Raw genomic sequence first — 26686 nt, 5'->3', positions numbered from 1 at the left:
ATGCGCAACTCTTGCGCCACTAAATTAAATTTGATAATGTGCTGTTAATAGTTTAAATAAACTGCAAGTACAAAGACATTTTGTTTTAAATTAAACGTTCTGGAAATAGACAATTATGTATCAATTGATATATCGAAAATTTGATAGCCTGTACTTTCGAGTCCTGTTCAGAATTACGAAAGAATTCATACAGAGTGAAATAGAATTGAGCGGTGCCTTGTTGCCCGCGTTTGAAGGTTGCTCAACTTATATCGCATAACTTACATACACAATAACTTTATACCGCGTGAAGTTCAAAATGTATTGTATATCAATCTTGAAACAATTTGTCTCATGTTTTATTCATAAATTTTTTACTCGTTTTTTTTAATTCGCAATATACATGCGAAGGGTCAGAGATTAAGAATCTGTTGATTGCAAGATAATTATTCTTGTACTTTCTAAATTTTATAGAGTGAAAATACTGCCACTACTTTTTTGAGTAATTTTCCACTTCAATAAGAGTTAAATATCACTGTATTAGAGAGTGAATATGAAGAAATCCACTCTAATAGAATAAACTTTAACTCTTATTGAAGTGAAAAATCACTCGATCAAAAAATTGTAGCGGCGGTATTTTTACTCTATGAAATTTAAAAAGTACGGAGCCACATTAACATATATTACTCAACATAACACCCGGTATTTATAATTTGAAACAAGCGGGATATATTTTGTCTCAATTATTTTCATGTATAATCATCATCATTAATTTCTTTAGATTTATAGTTTTTCTTTTAATAATATTTTTCTATGATTTCTTTGATACTTTCCATAATAACAAAAATATATTGTTTATATAAGATATGAACCAAATGAACCTCAGCACTAAATAATACAAATTTGTGACAAAGTAGCTGTGTAAGCGTTTTTATAAAAATTTGTTGCAAAGTTTTATAGTATGTATTATTTTATAGTTTATTATAACATATTATAATATTATTTAATTTCCTAGCTACAGAAAAAATCAACTTTTATAGATAGGCAAATAAATTATTTATAAATAAATATCAATTTTTCAAATAAGCAAAATATTTTTGCTGGTTCATGTACACTATAAAATAACTTTTTACATTATATTGTCTGAAAATATTATATCTGTCAATAGGGGGTCTCTATTGCTTACCTAACAAGTGTCCACTCAAATGTTCACAACATGTGTTCTTAAGTTAACGAATGAAAATACCGGACGCAATAAATCATGCTTAACCTTACCTGCTTCCAAATGTTTTTCTCAATAAGAATCACTTTTCAAAAAAAATCACAATTTTTCTTTTCAAATTTTTATATAATAATAATATAATCAGAAGTGCGCACAGAAAAATATTTATTCTACTGCCAAGAAAAGTAATTATTCATTTTTTCTTTCCAATAAGTAACGGCTATTTTCAATAAAGAATATTATTCTGATAGTAATTTTAAAATACACTTATCACTTTTAGAAAACCTTATTATCATATACATGAAAAAAAAATTTATACTTTCTTGAAAATATTATAAAATTGAATTTAAAAAAAGTAAAATAAGTAAATCAAATTTTTATTTTAACTTAATTTTGTTAATTAAAATATTAAATTACTAGGATTTAAAATATATTTTAAATAAATTTATTACTTATGACAAACTTACAACAGATTTGCTCGGATATATAAACTTATAAATTGTTTCAAATTAAGTGATATTAATTTAATTGAAGTGTATATTCTTCTGTGTGTACACAGAAGTTTAGTTTTAAGTAAATTTTATTTGTTTCAAGTAAGATGTTTCAAGTAAATGATAAGTGTATTTTGAGATTATTCATAAAGGAGATATTCTTTGCAAAGATATAAATCGTTACTTAAAAGAAAAAAAAAACCTAAAAAAATGAAGAACTGCTTTTCTTAGCATAAGAATACATTTTTCTGTGTGTAGCACCAATAAAGAAATGATATAACGATATAAAAATTCAATTTTTGAGAAATTGAAAAAATTTGGTATTATAAAAATTTATTATAAAAATTTTTTTATATGGATGAAAGAGAGAAAAATATAATTTCATAATATCTCGCAGCAAAATTATTAAATTATGATTACGAAAGATAGATTATATTATTTTTAATATACATATATTGCACCAATCATAATGTAGTTAAATTATATTTTCAGTAGATATATATGTGTAAGTGATAAGAATTATTGAAAGAAAATTTGTTATCAAAATTTTTTATTTGTAGTGACATACGTAAAAGTAAAAATATAAAGTAATGTCATCAGAGTAATGTCAAGACATCTCTTATAGTTAGCTTATTCAATTTAGAGCACACTTTCTTACGTTTTGCATCCATAGAAACGTTTGTTACACTCGAAGTGATAATCGAGCGATGATATAATCCTGAGACATTCCTCGGAGAGTCAGTATTGTTCGGTTCTCTTTTCCGCTCGGATGATTATCTAATCCGCGTGCTTATCTAATTAATGTGTGCGTCGTGTTGACGTCCTTTGTGACGATTATGAGTAGGGGGATAAGGTCTGGCAGCTCTACATAACACTAGGGTCGTTATGTTACGCGCGAGGTTCATTGGTAAATGATACACTCGGGTGAAAAGCAGTGAGAGACGTAGGAAAAAAAAACGTAGACAGAGTCACGCTTAGATAATGCCGGACGCGTGTTCAGCCGTTTATTGACATAACAGGGGTCGCAAATTACGATAAGATCAAGCAGTGTAGACTTAATCTTTCGATCGAGACGCACAAGATCGGGAGCAAAATTCTTGGAGCGACGCTAATAAAATTTGTCAGTCGGGCCAAGAAGGCTTAATCTTTATTTAAACATCGTACATAATATTATGATTTTAACTTATTGTTAGCGTTACATAAATAATAATAGTACGTAAATTATTTTTTAAATATTTTATCCGCATACACAAATATAATTAATATAATTAGAAATATTATAAAAGATAAAAAATTTTTTAATAAAAGAATACATATATGTCCTCCCCTTTCCCTAAAGGAACCGTAAAAAAATAGACATAATGTCATCAGCTGGTAGTAGCTGATTGGACATATTTATCGACCTAATTGTTAATTGTTGCAAAATAGTTGCTAGATCGAGAGAAGTCTCCTTACCTAAAGACGAATCGTTGACGGGCAGTGTACGTTCATTATGTTATTCTTGAATTAGCTTTGCAATTTTTCGCTATTATTTTCGTGGAGAACATACTCGTGGTAAATACAGGAAAATATTCCCAAGAAAAGTGTTTACTTTTTTTACTCTTTTTCTTCTCTTAAATAATGGTATTTTTTAACAAAGAATATTTTTGGATAATTGTCTTAAAATATACTTATAAATATTAGAATAAATCATAAATATTAGAAAATCTCATCATTATATAGTAAAACAATTTATATTTAAAGAATATCACAATATTATATAAAAAAAGTCCACATAATAGGCAAATTGTATTTTTGTTTCAACTTTTATTTTTAAAAATATAAAGTATTAAATGACTAAGATTCATAATATATTTCAAATAAATTTGAATGCTTATGATAAATTTATGATAGAATTTATATTTTGCAGATATGTGCATTTACATGTATAATAATAATTGAAATAAGTAATATTTCTTTTTAATTTAAATATATTTTTCTTTGTAAGTAAAAGTTTATTTTAAATAGTTAAATATTACTTTTTAAATGTATTTTAAAATTATTATCAAGAAAATATTCTTTGCAAGAATAATTATTATTTAAAAGAAGAAAATTAAAAATTGAAATAATTGCTTTTCTTACTATAAGAATGACATTTTTCTATGTGTATTATGCAAGATTGAGTAGTAACTAATTATAAAATATAAAGCTAATAACTTTTAACTTAAGTTAGTAAATTTCAAATGAATTAACTTTAACTAGTTATTTTTTAAACACATAAACTTTAACTTATTAATTTCTTTCTTAAATAAAAAATTTACCTGTATAAGAGGAAAAAATTATTTAAAAAAATACATTTTTATATAAAAAAAGTATTTTTAAAATTGTATAATAATTTACAAATAAAATAATAATAAATTTATTTAATAATCTATAATGTAATTATTTTGTTACTTAGATCAACCTAGCTTTACAAAGTTATCATAGTCTAATTTAAATAAGATTTATATTAATATAAATAATGATCTTAAAATTAATTTTTACTTTAATTAAAATTTAATCTTAACTCTTTTAATTGAGTTTTTTGTTTATACAACTTTTAACAATAACTAATTTAATTTTATTAGCTAGTAAATTTAATTAAAGGAATATATATTAACTTAAGCAATCTTTATACTATGCAGAAGTTAATTTGCTTTATTACATTAATTGAAATTTTGTAACAAGATATGTTTTCAAGAAGTTTTCAAAAATAAAATACTTTTATTAGCGAGTACATACTTTTATATAAAAAATGTATGTTCTTTAAATCAAAGTGTGAAAAAAATGGCTCATTCGTATTTGTGATTTAATTTTTCATGTAACGTACTATATACATCGTACAAGAAAAATTTACATATTTAAATGTGTACCTTAACACGTTTTGTTGTTTTTATTCGGAAAATTAAATTACACACATAAATAAAACATTTTTTATATTTGGATTCGCAGTATACGAATTGATCCAATTTCATCTATGTATTAATTAATAATCAGCTGGACTGTACACGTTTTTCAAGCTACTTTGAGATAAGAAAGACGAAATTAACGCGAGGGCCAGAATGGGCCCGTCAGAATGAAAAGGTCTGGGCAGAGGGAGCGAATCGTGACCACGGCTCCGTCGTAGCCATAACAACGCTGCGTTCACTCTCTCCGGTCCGCTTCTTTCTTCGTGTGCACGTAGAAACTGCGTATAACGCGCGCGCCACCAGAAATTCACGCACACCACGTCTCTCTCTCTCTCTCTCTCTCTCTCTCGCACGCGCGCGTGCGAGAGATCCGACGCGTAAAATATATATAGAACATTTTTTATTTGTTTATGCTTAAAATATCGTTTAATTGTTATTTCACACTTTTACTATATGTTTTAAAATACACAAATATAATCTGCTTAAATACATCTAAAAGACGCCTTTTGCAGAATTAAAAAAGATTAATTCTACAAATTTTGGCGTATTTTTGAATACGCTCTTTTTCTGCATCAAACGATCGAGCTACTGCCTGTGCGTAAGTCACTTTCTTAATAGCTTATACCTGTCAGATATACATAATTGATCCTTTTAAAATATACCGTTACATTCTGTAGACATTACTCTATCTATCTATGTACTTTCAATTTCATAAATTGAAACTTTATTTCGACTTTTAATCAGCTTTTCGGGATTTGATCTCATGTTGCGACGTGCAACGTGTATGCGTGACGTCGTCGCCATCGCTCTCGCGCCAAGAGATTCGGCCCGTCAAGTCTACCCGCTGCACAGTGTGCTACTTGCCCAATATCCAACTGGACGAAAATATTATTTCTGCTCAGTTGTAACATTATTATTTCTTAATTTTACGATTAGTTATATATATGTTATATATTTACTTAACCTATATATTTATCTAACCTTTTAATGCAGATTTAAAGGATTTTGTAAAAGGTACATACTTCTACCTAAAAGAATATAAATAATTATATTTAAAACAAATTTTTTTTAGTTGAATAAATAACGCTTATTATACATTGTAAAAGTGCACTATTGCGTCCTTTGAAAAGTCTGTTTATTGTAAGAATAATAGACAATAAAAGTCAATGTATTATAAGAATAAACGCGATCTATTATTTCTTATTTTTTAAAAAGGAAATCTCGAATAATTTCTACCTATGGTTTTCATTGCAAGGATTACTGCATTTGTGTTTTTATATTGGAGATTATCTTTGGAAAAATAGGCAAAAGATTGTATAATTCACCTTTTTCTAAAAAATAACAGAATTTATAACTTTGTAATTGTTAAGTGTACCTTTTCTCTTAATAAAGTTATTAAAATACATAATTGTTATTATAACTTGTTAGAATAATTTTTAGTTATAAACATTTATTTCATTGGGTTAAATTTAATAAATTTATTATATATTAAATTAATAATAATTTAATAAGTGTAATAAATAATTTAACAATAAATTAATTTTTGAAAATAAAAACCACAAATTTATAATTAATAAAATAATTTTTTTTTGGATAATGAACAAATTTTCAGATATTAAATTTATTTAACTATTACAAAAAAGTTATTATTTTCTAAATATTGAAATTTTACAGATGTGTTTTCTAAACAATTTCCAGTTGATTAACATAAAAAATTTTTTAAAACTTATGTCTGCTAATTAAATGCTCAATTTTTATTAATTTTAACTAAATTATTATTTTCTAAATTATAATATTTTCCTAAACTAGCTTAAACAATTCCTAAAGCTTAAACAATTGAAATGATAAAAAGTAGGAATTATTAAACTCGTCTACTAAATAAACGGAGGTATGATAAGGACATTTATATTCATATCTATTGACCGCCTTGATAACTTTAATCATCGGTTAGTCTAACCGTGATTAGTAAAATTAGCTCTTATGGATGTTATAATTCACCCGCTTTATGAGGAGGTTTGCGTTTCAAAATCTATTGAAAAATAAAGTACTGCAACTTTTAATCGGCTGTAGATTCTTATTGATAGGAGTCTAATCTATTATATAAAAGTCTGTGATAAGAGATCGCTCGGTGAATAGGCAGAAACTAATAAAAAAAGCGTTTGCTACTTTTTAGTAGATGATTGTACGATTCAATGCATCCAAAAGCTTAATTGCTCACTAATAAGCGATTAACAACCTTGCAAACTCGGAAATTCAGATTTCAATAAAACTTAACGTAAATGTAAAGAGAATATATAAATACATAAATTAAGAAATTTTCAGTAGTGGCCCAAAAACGGGGCCACTACTGAATGATTTTAACGGAATAAAACCATTTTTCAAAGGGATTTTGGTTTTTTTAAATATATCTCACAAACTCGAAAAGTTCTTTATCTTTGAAGGGTGATTTCACTTTTTTAAATCGTTTTTAGAACGCTACTGAAAATTTCTAAACTCATCATGTATTTATCTCTCTCCGCTTTTACTTTTATGTTACGTTTTATTAAATTTGAATATCCAGGTTTGCAAGGTTTTCTTATTAGTCGTTCAGTGTGCGGTTGCATTTTTAGATAGTACTCATTTTTTTTACTTCACTTTGAACAAATTGTGTATAATATTTTATAGTTGATGCAAGCTTTTTAGAAGAGAATAAAATATTATAGACAAGTTTATATATTTGAGTTTTTTGGATACTTGGTTTAGAGTTTGCAAATTACGAAATTTCAGACTATGATGGAAACATGCAAAATAAACAATATTAATTAGTAGAATTTTTTTGTTTAAAGTTATTTACAAATTAGTATTTGTTTGATCTTTTAGTTGTTTGAATTTTATATTTTTCCTTAAAAAAGATTTTAAAAACTAATTTAACGTAAAAAAAGACCTCTTAACATAGTTTGTCTCACCACGTTGAATCATGTGCTGGGTGATTTTTAGATTTAAGCGAGATCGTTCGATAACATTCTCGCAGCGTCCAGCTCTCCTTTCCCTCGCTTTCGAGAAAACAATTCTTTTCTTGGTGGCAGAAGACCGAGTTGAACTTCCTCCCCTTTTCTCGTCCTTAATGTTCTCCTGCCTTTCGCCGAAGGCCCTAGGAAAAGGAAACGCGACGCCCCATTACCGTTTTATGACGCAGCTTCGGTTACATCTCCCGTTTCACCATTGAGCTGTTCGCACTACCAATAGTTTACTACATAAAGGCCACGGCCGGCCCTCCGCCGCTACCTCGATTTATCTTCGCGTGTGCCGCGCAAGAACGAAGACGCGCCTTCTTTCTCGTTAGATCGCGGAATACTCGGCACCCTCTATACAGAGAGACAAAGAGACAGAGAGAGAGAGAGAGAGAGAGAGAGAGAGAGAGAGAGAGAGAGAGAGAGAGAGAGAGAGAGAAAGAGAGAGAGCAGTGAAAATACATATTGGCGTTACGGTGTTAACTCTAAATACTGTTATATCTTCACAGTTACGTCACCGCATTTCAACTTTCTCTTATGTTCTCTTATATTCATTAGCAAGAAGTAAGACTCTGGTAGCATAAAACATTGGCGCAATATTGAGAAGTAATGTAAAGAGAAGTAAAGATAATATCCTAAAAATATTGGTCCAATATTTTTAAGTGAACGCCTTATCTTATTTAATCAATTTGTCTAAGCAGCAATATTGGTTCAATATTGGTTCAACATTGGACCAATGTTAAATCATTCAATTTTTTATATTGGACATTAATTGTATCCTAATTTGAAACCAATATTTGATTATTAATATTGGCGTTACATTGAAAGACACTGGGAAACATTGGCTAATGCACTCCCAATATAACCAATGTTTAGCCAATATACTGCCAATGTATTTTGCTACAAGGAAGTTCAAAGTGTCGAATATACACACGCATTAATTTTAGACATAGTGTCTAGAATCGGATGCCTTAAAGATGCGTTTCTAAAACTTGATTACAACTTACCTAGAAATTAGAATTATAATATTTCCCAAGGAAGTTCGAAGTTGTAAAATGTCGAAGTCTTCCGAGTTATGTGGCCGCCTATTACATCGTAACGTAGGCGACATTAATAATTGCCTTGAAATTTATCGAGGCGAGCTCTAAACACAAGTCTTAAAATCTCCCTCTTTTTCATATTCGTCCCATGGTCTCCCATTCGTCGGGAGAAAGGAACCCGGAGACACAGGGCGTTGGGGTAAGCGCGTATAGGGCGTATTCCTTTAAATCCGGACCTTGAGGCGCGACCATAAAAATGCGCGCTCCGGACGTTAGACTGAGGACGCGTGTGCGGGAGAGAGCGGTTCACGGCGACCGGACCATGGCCATGGGCGGAGCAGCGGGCACGGCGTGGCGGCCGCACATGGGACATGGGACCACCGCGTGCACGCACGTACACAATTCGCTCGCGCGCGGCTCTCGCCATGGTTCATTTCTATGGCGTTACGACATAGAAACAATGCCGAGCATAATAAATTGGATCTCGTTGTCGTTGTGGAGATCTTTTCGGCTTTCTCGTGCTTTTCAGTTTCACCTCAATCGTCATCGTGATGCCATGTGGACGAGCACACATGTATGCACATTTCATCTAAATATATTTGCATTCAGCTAAACGCTTGGACCCATAGATTTATACTTATAGACCTACACTCATACTGAGTATAAGTCTATGCTTGCATAGACCCTGCTTGACCCTATTGACATCTCGAAATTGATGATTTTTTTTTTAGTGACCGAAACTTAAGATTCGGTTACTTAAGAAACAATGATGCACATGTGCGTCATTTTTTGAGTGAGAAACCGTGAAAGAAAAGGTTTTTTTAAAATATTTTTTTGTATAGAAAGAGAAAATTTACGAGAGACCCTCCTTAAGAAGGTCAATAACTTTTCTCGTAAAAAAGAACTCGAGTTCTTCTTTTGTTTTTAAAACAATTAAGGCTATTTTTTTTCCTTTACAAATTAGCAGTTAATTTTTACTCTGTTGAAACCGTCATTAATTTTACATTACTCGCGCAAGATGTTCAGGACACTCTGTAAATAGTCTTTTCAAATTCGCTACGTTTACCGACTAACATTCTTCAACCAACTGCTTTTATCTATCTTTCAACCGATCATCACGTCATATAATCTGTATGAGAAAACGTAAACTGATTTATAAATTTACGCAAATTAACAGAAATTTAGTAAAAAAAAGTACAAGGCATCACATGCAGGCAATAACATAACATGCATGTAATTAGTGCGTGGAACGTAGTAATTTTTATTTTTGCATTATTACTTATAATATAAAACTAACGATAAATATAAGTACTCATACACACAAAATTTGACACATTTATCACATTTTTTTCGTAACATCTGAATCTATCACATATATTATGCTTTCTATTCATTGCTTACATTACTATATTTAGCATAAATTGTTTTACAGTTAAAAAAAATTTTTATCTGAAAAATATGTATAGAATATATTCCATTTTTATTTAATTGTAAATTATTTAGAGAAAAAAAAGAGATATAACTTTTAGGGGTCAGAAACATTTCAAACGAGTTAAAAGGAAAACATATGGGTAACGTGGGATTAACGAGCGCATCGACTTTTAACCATAGGTATAGTGGGCAGACAAAAGACAATAAATCTAGTTTTTTGTTCCGAGCTCTAAATTTTTCTTTTTATGGGAAATGTTTCTAATGCTGCCTTTTAACCTGGGAATAACCTTAATCTTAACATAAGCAAAACAAAAAAGTTAACATCATGACATCAAAATGGCAATTAAATGGCTCTAAAATGATTATTAAAAGTCATCCTTCGATTAGCAGTGATTTACTTTAAGATCATTTCAATCTATTGAGTTGCGTGGGCAATCACCTGGGATGATTCTTACACCCCAATGGCGAAAAAGTCAAGCTCAGTATAGTAGTTCTCGTTAATGATCGACAATCTGAACCTATCTTAAAAATGTCTCTCTTTACTGTAATAAATATATTGAGTATTTATATTTATAATTTATGTACCTACTATATATAAAGTGATTTTTAATAAATTATTGAATAAATTGTTGTTTTTGTAAAATTACGTGACTATTCTCGGGTTAAATCGTCATTTTTAAGCTCGTTAGATTTTAATTGTGAACTTTAGAAATTAGAGTGCTAATTAATGTCACACTTTGAAGCTTAGAGGGCACAAAGAGCTAAAAATTTATTACATTTATAGTGTAGACTTTTAAAGATTTGTTAAATATACTACTAAAAAAATGTAGGAAACACTTTTCAAATGCTAAAAAATTGAGCTAGCTTCAAACTGCTGAAACTCACAGTAAAAACACTGTTGTGTAACAGGTGTTGTGAAATTTTTAAAATGTTGCATAGACATTTGCGTGTACCAAAAGTAGCGCGGATAGTCGCACTTTTGAAAAAAAGCTTTTGCATGCGTTTTGCAGCGCACCATGTTGGTGCATCCATTTCCGTAGTGAGTAGAGCTCATGATACCAAGACACGTCAAGACGGTGGTAGTCGTCAAACACAAATCGCTTATTCATATACGTGATGCAAAATATTAAAATTTGTTGCGAATATTCCTTTGTAATTCTTTATCTTTGCAAAGCGCAGCGAATAATTTCTCGATCTTATCGAACTGTAGTTATTTGTTCAACACGCTGCGCTACATAACGCATGCAAGAGCTTTCTTTTAAAAGTGCGATTATTTGTGCTATGTTTAGTGCTGGCAAATGTTTACGCGGCAGTTTGAAAATTTCGCGATGTTGTTATAGGCAATGTAATAAGTGTCCTTCGTGTAACAAGTGTCATTTATTACACTGCGTGTAACAAGTGTCGTGACGTTAAAGTGACCAATGCTAATAGTGAACAACGGGGAACGTAACTTTATCATTGTGTCATTTTGTAAAAAAAGATAATTAAAATCTGCAAATGGCATTTAAAAGATAAAGTTTGAAGTTTAAAAAAGTTTAAAGCTTTTTTAAAATTTTGTTTCTACAATGGTTTTTTGCCGAGTTTTGGTGATTTGAAAATAGCTTAATTATTTAGCATTTGGAAAGTGTTTCCTATATTTTTGAGTAGTATATATAAAAACAATTTAGTATTAAATATAGGATTTAATTTGTTTTTTTATTTATATCGAAATAAATTTTACCATTGCATTTACATTTTAATAAAACAAGACATATAATTGAATTATGCAAAATTATTATGAGTACATTTATTATTCTAGACTTTACTTCAATATTAGTTATATTTATGTATTTATAAATATTATTGTTAAGAATTTTATAAAGTTTTATTGAATTTAATAGCACTAATCGTTAATAATTGGCACGTCATTTAATATCTTAAACATTGTTATTTTTTGATAAAAAGAAATTTGTAGTTTATGTATAATTTAAAAATTTACAAAAATTTGTGTAAATAGCAAAAATATATTTATGCAACTAATATAAATAAAGGATTTTGTTTAATCCGATTTTATATTTATTTAAATCGTATACTTTTACGTTAATTTATATACTTATTGTTAGTACGTCTAATTAGTGATTCGTGAATTATAAGATAAATTTATTTAAACAAAAGATTGTGTGTATGTGTGCAAAACAAAATGTTCTTTTCAAAGAAACTTGAATATTTTTTAACATTATAAAATATGATTTACAGTGATATGCTACCACTTAATTGTCAAGGCACGACCAATAGCACAATTAGCAGCTCAGTGAGCAACGGCGGTAGCATTCAATCTTTGCAGAGCATTGATTCCGATAGTCCGAATCTCGCAATGTCACCATTATCGACAATGGGCATGTCACCGGTCACAATGAATCCATGTAGTCCCATGGGCATGAGTCCTATGGGCCCTCATCATGGCTATGCCACTTCTGTTACTCCATCGTCCGTTCATACAGCACATCCCCATAATGGTGGACTAAGCCCCATGAATGACGTTAAGACTCTGTGTTACGGGCGCAGTGTGTATGACACAGGTAAATTAATGAATATTTGAAGAATATTAGATGATAAAATTTTTTCGAACGCTTATAACAATTCAGACGTTTATGTATTTTTAATTTAACTATTTTTAATGTATCTATTAATTTAAGACTAATATAGACTTAATTTTTTAATTTCTAATTTTATTTATATGTATAATTCACATAGAGATATTTACATACAGATATTCTTCTATTTATAATGGAGTTATGAGAGATTTCGATTGTAAATTGAATTGACCATAAGTCGAATAGTATAGTGTTAAGTGAGTCAAACTGCAGCTATTACATACATATCGCTTAAGCTAATGTATTATGGTATTATTTTATAAGTAATTATTTATAAAAATCAATTAAATAAAATAATCGTTTTATTATTAAAAAAGATAAATTTCCATTTAAAGAATGACAAAATAATATTTTTTAAAAATATAATTTTTTATATAATATTTACTACTATAAAGTTAATATTTAGCTCACATTATATTTTATTTTATTAAGGCTATTAAGCGATTAAAAAATAAAACTATTTTTTCTTATTAATATAATTATTAATATAATATTTAATATTATAAATAATTTTGTATAAATGTTATTTTGTATGTATTACAAAAAATATAGTATTTTGTATGTATTTTTATTATAAAGCTAGTATTTAATATACATTGCGAGTTAATAAATGTTTAATTAGCTTTGTTATAATTTACTAGTTTATTTTTAGCAGTTTCCAATCAATAGTATACCGATCGTATATCTGAAATTCGTAAATCAAAGTTGCTGTAAGTAGAGGAATACTTGTATAAAAGAATTGCGATATTACGATTTTGTAAAATATTACTTGCAGTGGTTAATATAATGTTAATGAATATGAATTCCTTATTCAATCTAAAGTAAATTTTTTTTCTAAAAGTTTCTTATATATAATTTTCAGAATTTGTCATATTTTAAATCTATAAGGACTTGTGAAAAAAGTACTTCAATTTTTTTAAGATATTTAAAGTTCTTTTAAAAATTGTTGAATGAGAAATTTTAGAATATGTTTGAATTCACATATATAAAGATTTCTAGAAAAATATAGATTTTTCATGTATAGATCTTTTTATACATTTTTTAATATACATATATTTTTGTATTTTTTAGATTTTATAAATTATTTTTTCAGAAATTGTAGAATAAGAAATTCTTAGAATAGATAAGAATTTGTATATATAAAAATATCTAGAAAAAATTTAGATTTTTTATATTTGTTTTGAAAAAAGTTTTTTTATAATTAAAAAAATTGCACTAAATATAATAAATGAGGTAAAATTATAACATTTTTTAATTATGTAAATTTTTACGAAATGCTAATAAACTGAAGTTTTGAGGATAAGTTTCCAAAATTGGACTTTGATTGAACTTATAATTTAGTAAATAAAGCATTTTGATCATAGTATAGTATGTTAATAGTAATATTAATACTATTAGTAGAATTAAATACTATTAGTATTAAATACTATTAATACAAATACATATGTATGTATACAATAAATAGTTCAAAATGATTTAAATTAAATGTCTTTTAAATATTTTAGATATAATATGTGTGTTATTCTTAAAAATATTAAGATTTTTCAAATTATTTTTGAAAAATTTGTTTAAAAAGTTAGTAAAAATTTTTTTTAATGTAACATTTATACACAAATTCTGAAAAAATATATAAAAAATTTTGGGACAAATTTTTACCAAGAAAACTACTTTCGTTTTCAATTTTTGTTACTCTAATTTAATTATAATATTCTAAATTTGTAAGGTAAAGACGTGGAGCAGAGCTCGGTTTATTACTCCAGCCATTCCAGTATGCATCACCAGTATTATCAGCAGACCCATCATCAGATGATGTCTAGTTCCCATCATCATCACCATCATCAGCAAAGCGTGCCAGCCGGTTACGAGATTATGCTACCGCCACCTTCCATGTGACTAACAGATTATGACGATGACCGAAGTAACCAAAGTCTTCATGGTCAGAGCGATGACATGGTGGCGCGTATACACGCCTTCGCCTGATCTCTCCGCTTCTTCTTTCATCTTGATTCAAATCGCACGCAATAAAGAATAGCATATTCATGTGGCTGCTAGTAAAACAGTTGTTTATGAAGCAAGACGATACAATATCGTTTCTGATTTCTTGTTCTAAAAATACTTAAATAGGTATCGAATGTTTTTTTATACGCGTTGTCATGCGAATACGATACATTTTGATGTGACGTTTAAACAAATATAAGATTTCTTAATTCTACAACTCAAAGAGTTTAAGAGACGCTGATAACAAATTTTTAAAAAGTAAAAAGACGCCGAATTTTTCTGTAATCTTTTCAAATAATTTATATCTGTCGAAGCAATGAAACAAAATGAAAAGAGATAGATAATTTATATCAAACATATATCATATGATCTGAAATTTTAATTAATTATTTTTTTATTAATTAATATCAATTAATCATATTTTTATAATATTAATATTGTTATTAATATTAATAACACTATTAATATATAACTATTATAATATCATTGTAAGATCACAGTTGTGAAATGAAATATTAATCGATGTTTATATTAAACTGTTCGTTTTCCACTTTTAATATCAGTCTAAATATATCTTTTTCAATGAAAATTATTGTGTAATGACACATGACAACCTCATGTCACGCGTGCAAATTTCTATATTCTATACAATCGAATGGTGTATAGAATGAACAAATCATGGAGCGAAGCCATAGAACGGATAAGTTTTAATCAATGACGAGATAAGAATATAAATGTAAAAAACTTGGGAAGAGCTAAAAAACTGGTTTTATTTTGCGCACATTATTTTAATGTGTATATAGTAGCTCTTCGTATCGAAATTTTTCTCACGTTAATACCATTAAGTAAATATTATTTGTTTTATTTACACGTTCAGTTATTTTATAGTCACAAAAAGTAAAATTAAATTTTGTACTTAACGAAAATAAAACTATTTTTTTAATGCTCGCAAATCTAAAGACTACAAAAGATATAATTGTAAAAATTTTATTAAACTTTTTAGAATTTACTTTCTTTTTGCGTTACTTGCGAATCAATTAGATTTTTAATAAAAATATAATAATTAATTCATTGTTGAAATGTTTCTAATTATTCAAAATTATAATTGTTTCATAAAGTATCTTGATTCGCTTTAATTTCCTATTTCTTATATAAGGAATGGGGCATGCGAGTGAAAAGCAACCCGTATTAATAACTGTAAGAAAGATGCTTATTTTATTAGATGTACAATATTTTTTGACGTCAGTCAAAACGGCGTTTGTAGATGTATCATGCTATTGTAAATTATTGCGATAAAGCCACAGAATTTGTCTATAAGAAGCTTCCGACAAATTTTAAATGGTAAATCGTGAAAAGTGACAAAAAAGCAATTAGCGTGTAGCGCAGCTGGGAAAAATTAAGCTGCCTACTTTTCCTTTTCCATAATACTGTATATAAATATTATATGGATTATGTATGTAATGTATATATTGCTAAAAAATGACAATGTATTATGGATTACTGGTTTTTAATAAATAGACCTGCGTTCAGTATACATGTATACGTACACAAAACACGCAGATGTAACATATACACATAACTCGTACGCGAGTATTGCTTCTTTCCTACTTTATTTTATAAGAAACGCATACAAAAAGATATATCATTACCAATTTACACACACATATATATATATATATATATATATATATATATATATACATAAATATATTATAGATGCTTTATGTAAAATACATACTCCTAAAAATATTAGGCGTTTTCTTTAAACCTTAATTTTAATGGAATCTGGAGTAAATTCTTATTCAAATTATATTCTTTTAAAAATCTTGTATAAAAATCTTGTATAATTGTTTTAATTTTTAATATCAAAATAACGTCATTTGTTATTATTTTAACGATTAATAAATTAATAAATCTGTTAAGGGAATGCTGGAGTGACTGTTCAAACTTGATCAGAATCGATAACGTAGAATCATTAGTGTATTGTAATTAACAAGATTTTGTATGTATTTCTTTTGCTCTCGGTATAAAGTCCAATGTACAGACTGATATTAATACGTACACTTTAATTCTAAAAAAGATTTCTAAAGGAGGAAGGCCTGTAAGAGGAAAAAGTGGTCTATGGATACGACTGAATTTTTTATATATATGAAAGGATAATGAATATACATAATTTTTACAATTATTGTCTCGAAAAAAGCTTGCGCTTATTATGAAAATCAAAAATGTTTTCGCATATACGCATGCAATTGTTTCTGTAAGGGTCGATCTTGCCTACCATGACTTTCGTAATTGTTTGTTCTTAAAAGCATTTAGAACTAAATTATAACAAAATCATGCAATATTTAATAAAACTAGAACACAACATTGCGCGCGCTTCACGCGCGCCACTTAGCATTTTTATATTAAACATTGCACTTTTTTTTCTTCTGTAATATTACTCTCACACACTTTATCATATTTAATGCCCTTCTCTATCTCACGCTCCTTCTCCCCCTCTTTAAATTATTAATTATATTATTAATGATATTAATTATATTATTTTCATATTGTTTAATATTACTCTTACACTTTACTTTCTTATTTAATCCTCTTTTTTATCTCTCACGCTCTCCCACTCTCCCCCCTCCCCCCCTCTCTCTCTCTCTCTAAACACAAATTAGTAATTATATTATATTTTCATGTTTCTTAATATCACTCTTACATACTTTATCTCCATACTTAATCCCCTTTAAATAAATTAAAAATTATAATATATTATATGTAATGTTACCTGTTAATTTTCAATCAATTTTCAAAACTTTCACTTTCTGGCTTTCTTGTTTAATCTCTCTCAATAACAATTTCCTTTTATCTAATCTCTTTTCTTTTCTAATCTCTTTCGACAAAACTCACTGTCCCTCTCTGATCATTTCAACAACTTCTAATAATAAGCATTCAACAACTTTAAAATTAAATTTTTTTAATCTTATGCTTTAATAATACATCATTAAAATTAAATTTTTTAATAAATTAAAATTTATAATATTACATGTATTGTTACCTGATAATTTTCAATCAAATTTCAACACTTTCACTTTCTGGATTTCCTTTTAAACTCTCTGGATCTCAATTCTTTCTCTCTAATCTCGATCCTTTTCTTCTATTAAAATACACAAAATGTCAAAGTAATTAAAACGCAAATGATACTTAATGAAAATAATAATTAATAAAAAATAATAATTATTAAGAATGATAATTAATAAGAAATGAGAATTAAGAGTTTAAGATTCCTTTTTTTCAAAATATTTAAAACGCAAATGTTACCTTCCCGAAATCTCTCTTTCTCTCTCTCTCTCTCTCTCTCTTTCCTTCTCTCTCTCTCTCTCTCTCTCTCTCTCTCTCTCTATTTCCTTCTACCTATCACTTAATTCTTGCAATTTTTTTATACTTTTTATTTTTTATAGATATTTATGTATATATACACTGGCGCAAAATAAAACGAGCCAAAAATTTTGATCGAATTTTAGGCAATCTTCAAAGTGATGCAACTTTGCGAAGAATCATCTAAATTACATGTACTTTTTTTTAAATTAAAGGGCAAAGACTCTACTTTGAGAATCCCTAGGCGAAAGTTTGATTTGTTAAGTGCGAATACAATGCTCTGTGTATTGTAAAAATTCGATATTTTCTGCAATTGTCAGCCTACTGCAGAAATTAGTTTTTACAATGCTCTGTGTATTGTAAAAACTCGATATTTTCTGCAATTGTCAGCCTATTGCAGAAACTTAGTTTTTACAATGCTCTGTGTATTGTAAAAACTCGATAGTTTCTGCGAAACGAACGACTCTACGTTATCAACCTCGTTATCAACATCTTAGGGATGGGGTAAAGAGAGGTGAAAATATAAAAAAATGTTTTACATCATCTTGTAGTTTTTCAGACTCAAAAAAAAAAAAAAAAAATTCTGTCAACAAGAATTACAATTGCAATATTAAGAAAACAGTCGGATTAATCTATTCTGAAGTGAGAGATATATGCCATACGAATAAGACCCAACTTCATAATAGTTTAACTAGAGTTTAATTAACTTTATTATCCAATTAACTAATTGATAAGCAAATTAATTAATAGAAGAATTGTGTGTTTTATATAAAATAATGGTCAAATAGCTTGGATTCAAACCTAGGAAATCTGTGGTATGGAACAGACTCAATAGACACAAATTGATGGCTGCGTTCAACAGAAAAACAGCTTTGCAACTATGTAAAATTTTTCAACACAATTGGTTCTTGCCCTTATTTCCTGTCGGATCTAAATGCATAAATCAATCATAAACATATATAAAAAATTTCCAACGGTGCAAAGCTGCTTTTTTTGCTAAATACAGTCATTATTATCGTGGATACATAGTACGGAAGAGACTCAAAAAGTCATGCACATTATCTACGGGATTCATAGACATTGATTACATAGTTCAACGTGCACGTTTTGTGCACATAGAGGCGCTAGTGGACGGAAACACCTAGAGTTCCTATAAAGCCTTGTGTCCACGATCCGAGAACTTGGTCCAAGTTGGATGTCAAATATAAAAGTTACTAGAAAATTACTAACATTTGCAGTAATTTTCTAGTAGTTTTTATATTTGGCATCCAACTTGGACCAAGTTCTCGGATCGTGAACACAAGACTTAAGGATCCTTATAGGATCTCTAGTCGGATTGCGACACTAGCGCTTGCATTCGTTCGGGATATATTATATTTCAGTGGGCTGACAAAATTTTGTAATCGCGATAGGTGTCGTTGTCTTACCGCAAGGCGCTAAATTGATACCGCCAATCTTTGTGTGGACGTAGAGGTTTTGTTAAAATAGTAAGTATCTTCAATGAATATTTGTATGCACAGCTGGTAAATTTGCAGTTCGAGAGTAAGAGCACAAACTTTTGCACAACAAATAATGCATAACACACAAAACAATCATTCTGAATCTCGTATTTTTCTCCTTAAGTTAGAAAAAAAAATCTTTGACTTGATTAATTCTCTTATGCGTTAGGTAAAAGTCTGTGATTCTCTCTCAGAATAAAATTGAGCAACTGCAAAGTGGTGTGAAGAAATATCTCTTAGATAACGCTAACAATGCCTATATAATAATAATAATAATAATAATAATAATAATAATAATAATATAATAATAATAATAATAATAATAATAATAATAATAATAATAATAATAATAATAATAATAATAATAATAATAATAATAAGAATAATAATAATAATAATAATAATAATAATAATAATAATAATAATAATAATAATAATAATAATAATAATAATAATAATAATAATAATAATAATAATAATAATAATAATAATAATAATAATAATAATAATAATAATAATAATAATAATAATAATAATAATAATAATAATAATAATAATAATAATAATAATAATAATAATAATAATAATAATAATAATAATAATAATAATAATAATAATAATAATAATAATAATAATAATAATAATAGTTTTAAATACAATTAAAATCAACAATAAAATCAGATATCGAAAATAACTTTTATTTTAAAAAATCGTTTACATATACAGTATCTCCAATTCTTAAAAAGAAGATAATATATCAATCAAATATTGTTAAAGATTTTCATATTATCTCAGTAACTTATACTTTGTCTTTTAATATATTAAAAGAATGTATAGTAGCTCTTTATAAAATTAGAAAGATAAATATATAAATAAAACATATTTGATAAGGGAGAGAACGCCGTATTATATTTAATTTTATTCGATACGGCGATGTACATAAAATTCCAGTGCGTTTACAGAAAGAAAAGAAAAGCTGATGAAAATTCTTCGTGTGTTTTGTATCGAATTTCTGACTACATTACATATCAACAAATTTTATTTAATCTCGATTTATTTAACATACAAGAGCTGTTTCTTAACATTGCGCGTCCAGTATGTATAGCTGTATAATATACGTATATGTTATAATTAAATCTAAGTTACATTGATATGATCACGGTACGGGGTATTTGTACAGAGAGCGCACAAGTACAACTACTCGATTTGTTCATAACTGCATTCAAAAACCGGTCATAACGTTCGATTAAAAAAACTTAGTTACTTCATCTATTTTCTGCGTTGTAGAGAATGCAGAGATGTGAAGATAATATTTCTGATATTCTCCTGGGTTTATAATCTCGCAAAAACGTAGTATGATTTTAATTTTTCATTTTCCTTAATTGAAAAAAAATCAAATCTCCGAAGTATCGATATGTGTTTTAATAATAAATATTCTCGAGTGTCGCATATTTCAAGTATTCAATACCAAAAAAATTCAAGGAATAAAACAATTATTTTAAATTTTGCAAAAATAAATTAGAGTATTGCATTAAATGAATTGTATACTTTTTCTGTCAAAATAATTATAGATATTCACAACTTTTAATAATGATTTTGCGTATCATTTTCAAGATGCCCTATACATTAGGCTTCGTTTCCTTTTATGTGAATAATTGGATATCTAGCGCGGGATATAAAATATGTTCCCATCGTACATTCCGTGTGTGATATCTTACGTTAAAAAATTTTCTATAGAAATATGACGTACTTCAATTTTTACGTGAAGAATATTTCACCTTCATTTTTCAATAAGCTATAAATAACGATTTAAAGTTTCAATTCATTTAAATGGCAGATTTTATACCGGTGCAATCGATCGACGTCAAACGTGATATTTGTATGCCTCGTAATTTTTCGCCACAAACGACCGTGATTTGCCTCGCTTTTTGCCCAACGAGTCCAAAAAAAAATCGAGCGACGTTTAATCCGTTCCTTCTCGGCGCAATTGATTATATGACGTCATCTATCTCCCCAGAGGTTTGAAATTGGAAGTCAGGGAATAAATCGAATTCGTTGGACCGGTGACGCAACATTAGATCACATATTCTAGGCGGCGCGTATACGTTATAAAATTTTTCGAAGAAAGCCACAAATCCTTTTTCTTTTTGCGAAGTGCAAGACGAATGTCCAATTCCCATTTATCACAAATTTTATTGTATGCACTGTCCGCATGGGATCATCGCCAAGAGCCGACTGCGTGTGTGCTAAATTAGATACTATTTTTGTTATCATTATTTGTTATTGTTACTGTCGATGTTATTATTATTGTTAACATCCTGCGTATACGATAACAACGAAAGAAATAATCCTTACAGGTATATATACGCTCTATCCGGGTTTGTCTCTCGTCGATATACTACATACATATTGTCTCTGAAGTACATACGCACGTGCGAAATATAGCCTGCGGTTTATAGACAATAAACGTATGGTATATGCGCGCACGTGTTTACACGATTACACGTGTATGTATAAATAATCTAATACAGGCTATACGGTTATACATACGAGATATATAGGACAAGTCACATTGAAAAAATATATGTATGTGTTTTGATTAGGGAGAGGAAGAAGACAAACTACGTGCATTGTGTAAGCACATGGATATGTATAATTCGTCAGCGGTAGGGGATCAGTTGTTCGTACGAAACAATATCGTTTGAAATAACTCCTGTACTTCGATATTATTTTTGAATTTCATTTACATCCCTGCTTAAAAGACTCGATAGAATTAAACAGAGAAAAATCTGTACAATGCTTTTATGTTTTTGATTCGCAAATATCAGATTTTTAATCTTTTTTATATGTTGTTTAATATATAAGTTAGTAATCATATTTAATCTATTTGATCGAATTTTTTAAAAATTGATATTATCCTATTACGCTTTCAATTTATGTATGATGTGTAACAATTTAATTTTTAATTTGTTTTTTACATATAAATAATTTTACTATTTGTTATACGTAAAACGTTTACATAAGTAAAGCAAATTGTAATTTTCAGATTAGATTAAATAACTCGACAAGTTGTAAAGGAAAACATACACAGTAAAAAATGTTGTTTAAAAAAAGTAGAAATAGATAAGCTGTTTTATAACAGCTTAAATATGAATCAATTAAAACAATAACTTTACTTCAAAGTTAGATAAAATTTCAATAAAGTTTAAATCTGTTTTTATTATTTTCTATCGTTCTTTTTAAATAGGGATTTACATCTTCAGATTTAGAGCCGTAACTAGGGGCAACCAAAATACAGGATAGAGGACTCTAAAATGGAGCTGAAAAATATGTCAAATATTTTTTTTTCAAATTTTAAATTTTGCAGCTTTTGTTCCTAAGTTTGAAATCTTGGCACTAATACAAAATATTAAACTGCTTAATATATTTTACAGGCTTTTCGTGACTTTGGATTAATTGGAGTCATATCTGAATATCAATACTGCTTTTTCTTTGAATGTTTTCCGCTCCTTTCATTTCTACTGCTAATATAAAAAAATTTAACTATCTAATATTTCTATAATTTTAATTAAATATATTATAATATCGTTAAAGATATTAATTGATGATATAATCGATGAATTTGTTAAAACAAAAGCCAGAAAAATAAAACAAATTAAAGCAATTAAAATAATTATTTTCATTTATATACATATTAATACATGTGAATATTTTACATTTTTTGCGTATACAAAAATTATTTATATTAATTATAAACAATGTAAATAATTATTATATCGTATCTGTTTTATTATTTTTCTCTCCAAATATTAAAGGATTCTCGAAAATTTTGTTCAAGTATAAGAACCCTTACAGAAAAATACTATTAAACTTGTGAAAAAATTATTGATATTAATAGTAAACAATATTGAAGGTGAATGGTTTTTCAATAATTTTCAATAATTTTTTCGCGAATTCAATAGTAGTTTTCCATAAAGGAAAACTAGTTCATAGCTCTGTTTGTATTCGTTTTTATCACTCAAATTTATTTATTTTCATCCTTCTTTTTCTACTTCTGTTTATACGCTTTCACAGATGTGTGCTATCTTATCGTCGATCACTGTGTTGTCGCACGCTCCATCGCAGCGTGAAATATGTACGAACAGGAGAGTGTGTCTATCTGAGCGTGCTGTTAGTTAGCATCCGAAAATAATTCGGATTTACCATCTCGAGAATTCGCAAGCTGCCGGAGAATGAACTACCGGACGTGTATGTACAAGCAACCGAGAAGTTTCGAAATGTAATCGTGCATTATGTAATCGTTATCGCGATCCGCGCACCGGTGATACCTGGCGGCGCGCTTGCATCGCGCTAAGCGCAAATCTGAAAGTCGGTCGATCGTACCGCGACAGAGTTTCGAAGAAATCGAGAGGAGGACGCTATCGCGTCGTCGTTTCAATTTCACCTTAATCTAAACTTTTACGATATATGTACATGTATTCTTCTTTCTTCCCTCGCCTGCAGTTTGCAGGTGCGACGGTTCCATTCCTGTGATAATTGAAATTAGGAAACCACGTCACGGATATAAATATTACACGTTGTACTCGCGACAAGTAACAACGACAATTTATATTAATAAAAAATAAAACATAAAATATATATATATATATATATATGTATAGGAACAGTCTAATAACACAGTTGTTAAGAGCTAATCTACGCGATTAAGTCTATATAAACTTGTTCTCAAAATGACAAGGCGATTTAAATAAACCTTAGATAAATTAGAAATTAGTGCCTGAAAGAAAACAGAGAATAAACTTTTTTTAGGAATACGTGAAAAACGAAATAGCGCGTTGGACGAATTTTCGATAATATAAGAATATATAAAGATAAAAAAAATATTTTTTTGCTTAATAAGAGATATTCGATAATCGCTTCGAATCGCTGCGAACTTGAATATCCGCATGCAAAAAAATGAATACTTTTTATTTCGTATAAATATTCATTAATGTAGTACGAGATAATGATGGTCCAGAGATCAAGGGAACTAATACTACACGGTGTAGACCTGTCTCTTTTATGATTTTTCATTTAAGTTAGAGTCCTACCACGGGTTAACATTAATACATTTATTCTTATATTAATTAATCATAATTACGCTACGGTTTTTAATTATATTATAATTTACAGATTAACGTGTCATATCATAACCAGTCAAGGGATTCAAAAAGGATTCGGCAAACGTAGAGAGATTGGTGCGAATTGGCGAATTTTCTCTTTGCTCCTTTTTTCCCCTTTCTCCCTTCAAAAGTTAATAACACTCACTGCCGCTCACAAATAATACTGAATCCACTCAAAGTATTTTCAGCCGCACCCAAAGAGAGATTTTCTTACGCAGCACCGTGTGCATTCCGTAACATTCTCCACTTTCATTCGCAACGTCGAATTAGTGAGATGTTAACGGCAGTTTCACGCGCGTATGTCGAGCAATAAATTTTTCTTGCAAGATTATCGTCGAGTTGGAAATCAATCGATGCTTTTAACTCTTAAAGAAATTTTGTTTGTTTGCAAACAAAAATATAAGAGATTTAGTATATGTTTAAAGTTAATAGAATTTTGATACCTAATAAATTTAATTTGATTACAATGAATAAAATTGATTAATTTTGGATCTCGAAATGACAAGTAAATACAATCTGTTTTTTTGTAGTTTCTGTTGCTAAATCTGATCTTTAATCAATTCTAATCTGTAGAGAAAGTATTAAAAGCAGTATATGAAGCTATTATATGAAAAGTATAGAGTTATAATTATTTAAAAAGTAACGAGTCTTTAATTACTTTTCTGTTAGTTTTTTGCAATATTTGTGCACTGCTATTTTATACATAAATATAAGAATCTTGTATTTTTACCATTACTAAATTATTATCTAATTATACTAAACATTCGGTTTATATGCTACATTATTTTGTGCATAATAAATCACAATTATTATAAGAACTTCAAATCAATTATATTTAATATTAATAATTTAATAATATATTAAATAAATATATTAAATAATATATTAAATAAAAATTAATCATTTATAATAAATTTATACATACAATTTTCAAAATTTTTTTGTAATTAGAATTTGACCCATTTTAGGATCATTATCTTATATCAAACTTATTCGTCAACGTATGTTCTGCGTTCAGTAAAGTGAAGTGATAACTTAGTGAGTTATGATATAATTTATTTAGATAAAAGCATTATCATGTTTTACCAGCAAGAAAAAATGATAATGGTCTCACGTCTAGTTCTGTTTAAAGTGAACGAATTACTACGTTCGTAAAGCTGAACAATAATCATTTATACAGTATACTAGATGTTTAATATCTTTATTGTTAATTTTATTATTTTTCGCTGACAAATTAAAATTTTTTAAAAGGTTAGAGTATCAGATTTAGCAACTCAAAGAAACATACTTTTTTTTATTTGTCATTCCAAAAATTAACTCATTTTATCCATCGTCTTTTACATAATTTTAGAAAGAGTTTTGAAAAATTTTCATAATATTTTTTATAGATGGAGCATTTGTCCATAAATAATTTTAATTTACAAAAATCAATTTAAGAGTTAGCGCTCGACGTCGCGTAATCGCGATCGTCACGTTTCACAAAATCTCGTCGACGATCGTATATAAAACAGTCTTGGCAAATCGAAGATTTGCTTGTGCACATTGCTCGTCGCACGCTCTCTTTGGGAATCAACAACAGTCTTTTACAAAGGTACTATCTTCTCATTCCGATGCACCGGGGTATCGTACACGGGCACACACTTGTAATATTGTGGTGGATACGACGCATATGATGCCTCTGAGGGTGACAGACGGCCGCGAAATCGGCTGCGCACGATGTGGACGATCAGTAACAGACACAGTAGCGCGAGTACAACGATTAACGTAATCGGCACTGTGCCCCAGCCTCTGCTAGTGATCTGATTTATCATGTCGTTCTCCTTAGTCGTCTGAAACAAACGTGATAATTTTCATATAAACTTGTTAACAATTCCATTTCTTGTTATTTAAACAATTCAAGCAATTCGAAAAATATTTCTAATAAGGTAAATATCCTGGTGACCGAATATGT

At 28.4% G+C, this 26686-nt stretch overlaps 2 protein-coding genes across 16 annotated transcripts in view; one reads left to right on the top strand and one right to left on the bottom strand.

Moving 5' to 3' along the window:
- Positions 1–16290, top strand: part of LOC105835595 (homeobox protein six1) — a 21413-nt gene extending 5123 nt beyond the window's left edge. The window contains exons 3-4 of the mRNA XM_012679043.3: positions 12316–12638; positions 14437–16290. Of these exons, the coding sequence (XP_012534497.1) occupies positions 12316–12638; positions 14437–14606 (493 nt within the window). The 3' untranslated portion in view covers positions 14607–16290. The remainder of the gene's footprint in view (positions 1–12315; positions 12639–14436) is intronic.
- Positions 16291–20252: 3962 nt separating this feature from the next.
- The window catches only part of LOC105834238 (cysteine-rich motor neuron 1 protein), a 412714-nt gene continuing 406280 nt past the window's right edge, over positions 20253–26686 (bottom strand). For all 15 annotated transcript variants that reach the window (XM_036284247.1, XM_036284246.1, XM_036284243.1 and 12 more), the window contains one exon: positions 20253–26564. In XM_036284247.1, the coding sequence (XP_036140140.1) occupies positions 26319–26564 (246 nt within the window). In that variant the 3' untranslated portion in view covers positions 20253–26318. The remainder of the gene's footprint in view (positions 26565–26686) is intronic.

The sequence above is a fragment of the Monomorium pharaonis genome, chromosome 3 (assembly GCF_013373865.1).
Source record: "Monomorium pharaonis isolate MP-MQ-018 chromosome 3, ASM1337386v2, whole genome shotgun sequence".
Lineage (NCBI taxonomy): Eukaryota > Metazoa > Arthropoda > Insecta > Hymenoptera > Formicidae > Monomorium > Monomorium pharaonis.
This window is presented reverse-complemented; position numbering and strand designations above follow the sequence as displayed.